Source organism: Gekko japonicus, unplaced genomic scaffold (assembly GCF_001447785.1).
Source record: "Gekko japonicus isolate JY-2015 unplaced genomic scaffold, Gekko_japonicus_V1.1 scaffold469, whole genome shotgun sequence".
Lineage (NCBI taxonomy): Eukaryota > Metazoa > Chordata > Lepidosauria > Squamata > Gekkonidae > Gekko > Gekko japonicus.
In genome coordinates this window covers 358,728-362,416 of record NW_015173138.1, presented here as the reverse complement: position 1 = coordinate 362,416, position 3,689 = coordinate 358,728, and the positions used below count along the sequence as shown (strand labels likewise).

General features: G+C 41.6%; 1 protein-coding gene across 1 annotated transcript in view; it reads right to left on the bottom strand.

The window, feature by feature from the left end:
* Nucleotides 1–2,331: 2,331 nt before the first annotated feature.
* FASTKD1 (FAST kinase domains 1) overlaps nucleotides 2,332–3,689 on the bottom strand; it is a 34,299-nt gene continuing 32,941 nt past the window's right edge. The window contains exon 14 of the mRNA XM_015422250.1: nucleotides 2,332–2,889. Within this exon, the coding sequence (XP_015277736.1) occupies nucleotides 2,800–2,889 (90 nt within the window). The 3' untranslated portion in view covers nucleotides 2,332–2,799. The remainder of the gene's footprint in view (nucleotides 2,890–3,689) is intronic.

Below are 3,689 nucleotides of genomic sequence, written 5' to 3'. Positions count from 1 at the left end.
CTCTTTGATGTGTGTCTGTGCTATTGATGTTATTCTCACATACACATTTTTGCATTGCCTTGTTACCCCCCTCACATTATGTAATGCTTTGACCTGACCATCCGTGACCCATCAATCTCACTTATACTGCAGACACAGAAGCCCCTCTAAGGCAAGGAAATTACCTTTCATCATCCTAGCTACTGTGTAGTTGCAAAACTGTTTGTTAGCTGAACAAGATGGGTGACAGGCTAAGAGATCAAGTTGTTCAGCTGTCAGATATGTTCACCTTGAAATCTCTGGCATTTCAAGTCCAGAGGAACTCAAAAGCTTGCATTCACTGAGATGGATATTACAGTCCTACCATTTCACTGAGCAAAGTTCATTTATTTATTAAAATAATTATACCACACCTTTCATTTTGGCTCAGGTCTGAAGACTTCATCCTACAGAATCTTTCTCTAACTGAAGTCACTCTTCTTTGCTGGAAGACCTGCTTAGAGAATCGTTGGATCCAGCCCAGTATTTTGACTGGTCCTATTAAAAAGGGGCTATAGTGTCTTGTTCCCCCACACCCAATAAACAATACTGCTACCTACAATCTTTGACAGTAGCTCTAAGAGCAAGTTAAACCATGTTTAGATCTGTTTTCTGCTGGCTGAATCCGTATAATTTCAGATTTTCTAAGATCATTAATACAACACTTGGGGGGGGGGAGAGCCTGTTGAGCACACACCAGAATGAAAGAGATTGATGGCGATAGTCTATATCACAATTGAGTAAATGCAGTTTATCTTGAATACAGTGCATACTGAGCTGGTAATACTGCCTTATGGTATCATACGTTTGTCACATAGCTCTTGCAATAAGTTCGGGCTACATGATTGGTTGCTACTTGTACCTATCCTCAAATGTCTGCAATTCATGACTGTTTCCTGAATATGAATCCTGTTTTTGCTGTGTGTCCCCAGTGGCTTCCTATACATTAGGGGTCCCCAGTGTGGTGCCCGTGAGTGCCATGCCACCCAAGTGTTTTTAGAAAGCGGGTAGGGCCAGGCAGGGCTTTCCCCCAGTAAGGCTTCTGATTGGCTACTGAAGATTTGATTATTTGTGCAGATTTTTTTTAAATGTTGCTTTGGCTGTGTGACCGAAGGTAAAGCTGTGGCCAGCCCCGTAGCGACAGTGGGGCATTTGGGGGCCCTGCCCCTTAATTAAAAGCCCTGCCCCACAAATAGCCATGCCAGAAACTTCTGCCATACATGTTAACCAAATTATTTCCTAACTCGGTAAAGTAACAAAGAATGGATGGAATGTTGCACTATTTTGCCAGTCTCTCGAATGTCTCCTCAGGGCCTGTTGTTGCTGATTTCCAGATTCCTTCATTGTCTTGTACGCTTCTTAGTGTACAACCACTGGAATTTTAGCTTTCTAGGACTGCTTTAGAATAGACACTTGCAATTAAAGTGATACCATTTGCTGAGCACTGAGAGGGGGAGCCAGTCTGAAATTCTGCAGCTGTCAGCAACCTGCCAGCATTAGAAATCAAAATGGAACACCAAGAAATAAATGCCTAGTATTTGAGGAAATAGTTTGCCCCCTCTACAAAGGTCAAGCAACCTGTGGTTGTCACTCAGAATGCCCTGCTTAGCAACCTCTCTTTTTGGTGCTTTCAATAGTGCTAGCAGCAGCCGGCCAGCAAAGAGTGTCACACTTGGAAGAAAAGGTTGTGATGTCTGAGACACTTCTGTGCTCTGCTTTTAATATCCTGGCTGATCCTACCATACCTTAAACCAATTAGCGAAGGAAGACAGTTCTTAAGGAGTCTGTTTTCTGCTTTGGTGCTTTATCTCCTTTAAGTGTAAAAGGGGAACTACACAAAAAGGCTCCTAAATGCCCTGCTGTGACTGAGTCTTGGACTTCCATTCTCTCTACCCAAGAATATTACTACAAGTCTGTTTTTTGGTTTTCTATTTTTACTACAACTGCATTTCCCTTTAACAGTCCACATCACCTTCCTCACTCTACACCAGGGACACACAACTCAATGGCAAAGAACACTTCTAGGTTAACTGAAGAAAAGTACTTGATGCAGTTTTAACTTGAGATGTTTTTTAAAGCTATTCTGCAACATGCTTGTTTGCAGCACTCTCCTTTCTACATCACTACGTCTCTTTCTGAGTCTGCCGTTCTTCTCACTCCCTTTTTTTCTCTGCACCCCATAGTGCCTTTTTCTTTCTGCAGCAGTACTGGCAGGGCTTTTTTTCTGGGGGAATGCACCGGAAGAGAGTTCCAGAGCCTCTTTGACAAAATTCTTTTTAAAATGTTCAACATTTCATGAGTTTTCAGTACACAGATTGAAAGCTTAATTCCTGGCACCTCTTTTTCAAAAAAACAAACAAACCTTGCAGCCCATCACCACCCCTTTTCTATTTCTGTGCCCAGACTCCTGTGAGATAATCCAGAAACAAGACCAGCAGAATAGCTCCGGTAATGCACAACTAGAGATGCTGGATGGAGATAAGCATTCCCCTACTCCGCAGAAGACACGTCCAGCAATCTTGAAGAGGACTCAGATGCGTATTGCAATACAGAAGGCAAATGGGCAGCAGATGCCTAGGCAGGCTTGTGTACTTCGAAAGCCCTTGAATGCTTTCAGGCCGTATGAACTAGGTTCTCAGTTACACAAAGATATTTCAACAAAACTGGCACAGGGTTGCAAAGATTTATTGTTCCATAATAAAAGTCTATATAAAATAGCTTCGCGATTTTGTGTAGTCCGTGTAAAATAGAGCCATGATTTTGCGTCTCGTCAGCATGACATCAAACTTCCTCAAATATTTTCTTTTTTAAATACTCGATCCATGCATCCTTTGACGAGAGTTCCATGGAATTCCATTCAAAATGAGGGATCTGAAAGAATACAAAAATTTACCACTGAAGTTTGTGTCTTTCTGATGGGTGCCTATGCAAACACTGGCCGAGTGGTACGGAGAGTGGCCTTCTTAAACATCTGAGAACAATTTTAGGATCCTTGAGCAGTTGGTCTCCTGCTCCCTCCTCTCCTCTTGTTAAGTGAATCATGAAACTAAAAATGGTGTTGGCTTTAGTCCTGGGCTGGAATCTGAGCTAACTCACAGGGGTAAACCCACTTCTAAATATGGTTGCAAAATATGGGTTGGAGCCAACCATGGTTAGTGAAAATACAGGTGCAGATTTAACCTTAACCATAGCTAACGTCCACTGTACAAATGTTAAAACATCGGGCAGCATTAAAGCTGCCTTTTGATCCGCCTCATTATCTCAACATACTGGCAATTCCAAAACTGAGGCGGTCACATGTGATTGCACATTGTAATGCGCTGCCAACAACCCAGATGAAGGGCTGTTTCCTCAAGATACTTACAGATCAATGTTTCTGTGACTGTTGATTCGTTGTCCCATACCTTTTTTTACTGCTCAAAGTATGAAATAGACAGAGAATTTTTTTTTTTTAAATGGCTATTAACATACTTGGCCATTCCTGATATCCCAAGATTAAGATTACTCTTGAGTAGCCTCTGTAAAAGCACTACTGTGGATGTGGCAAACTTCTGCTATACTGTGATTTTTAATTCCTAAATTATGTTTTTATAGTGTATGGCTAATGGCTTGTTAAACTTAAATAAACTTGACTTGACTACCGATAATGTTAAATGAAAGGATGGATAGGT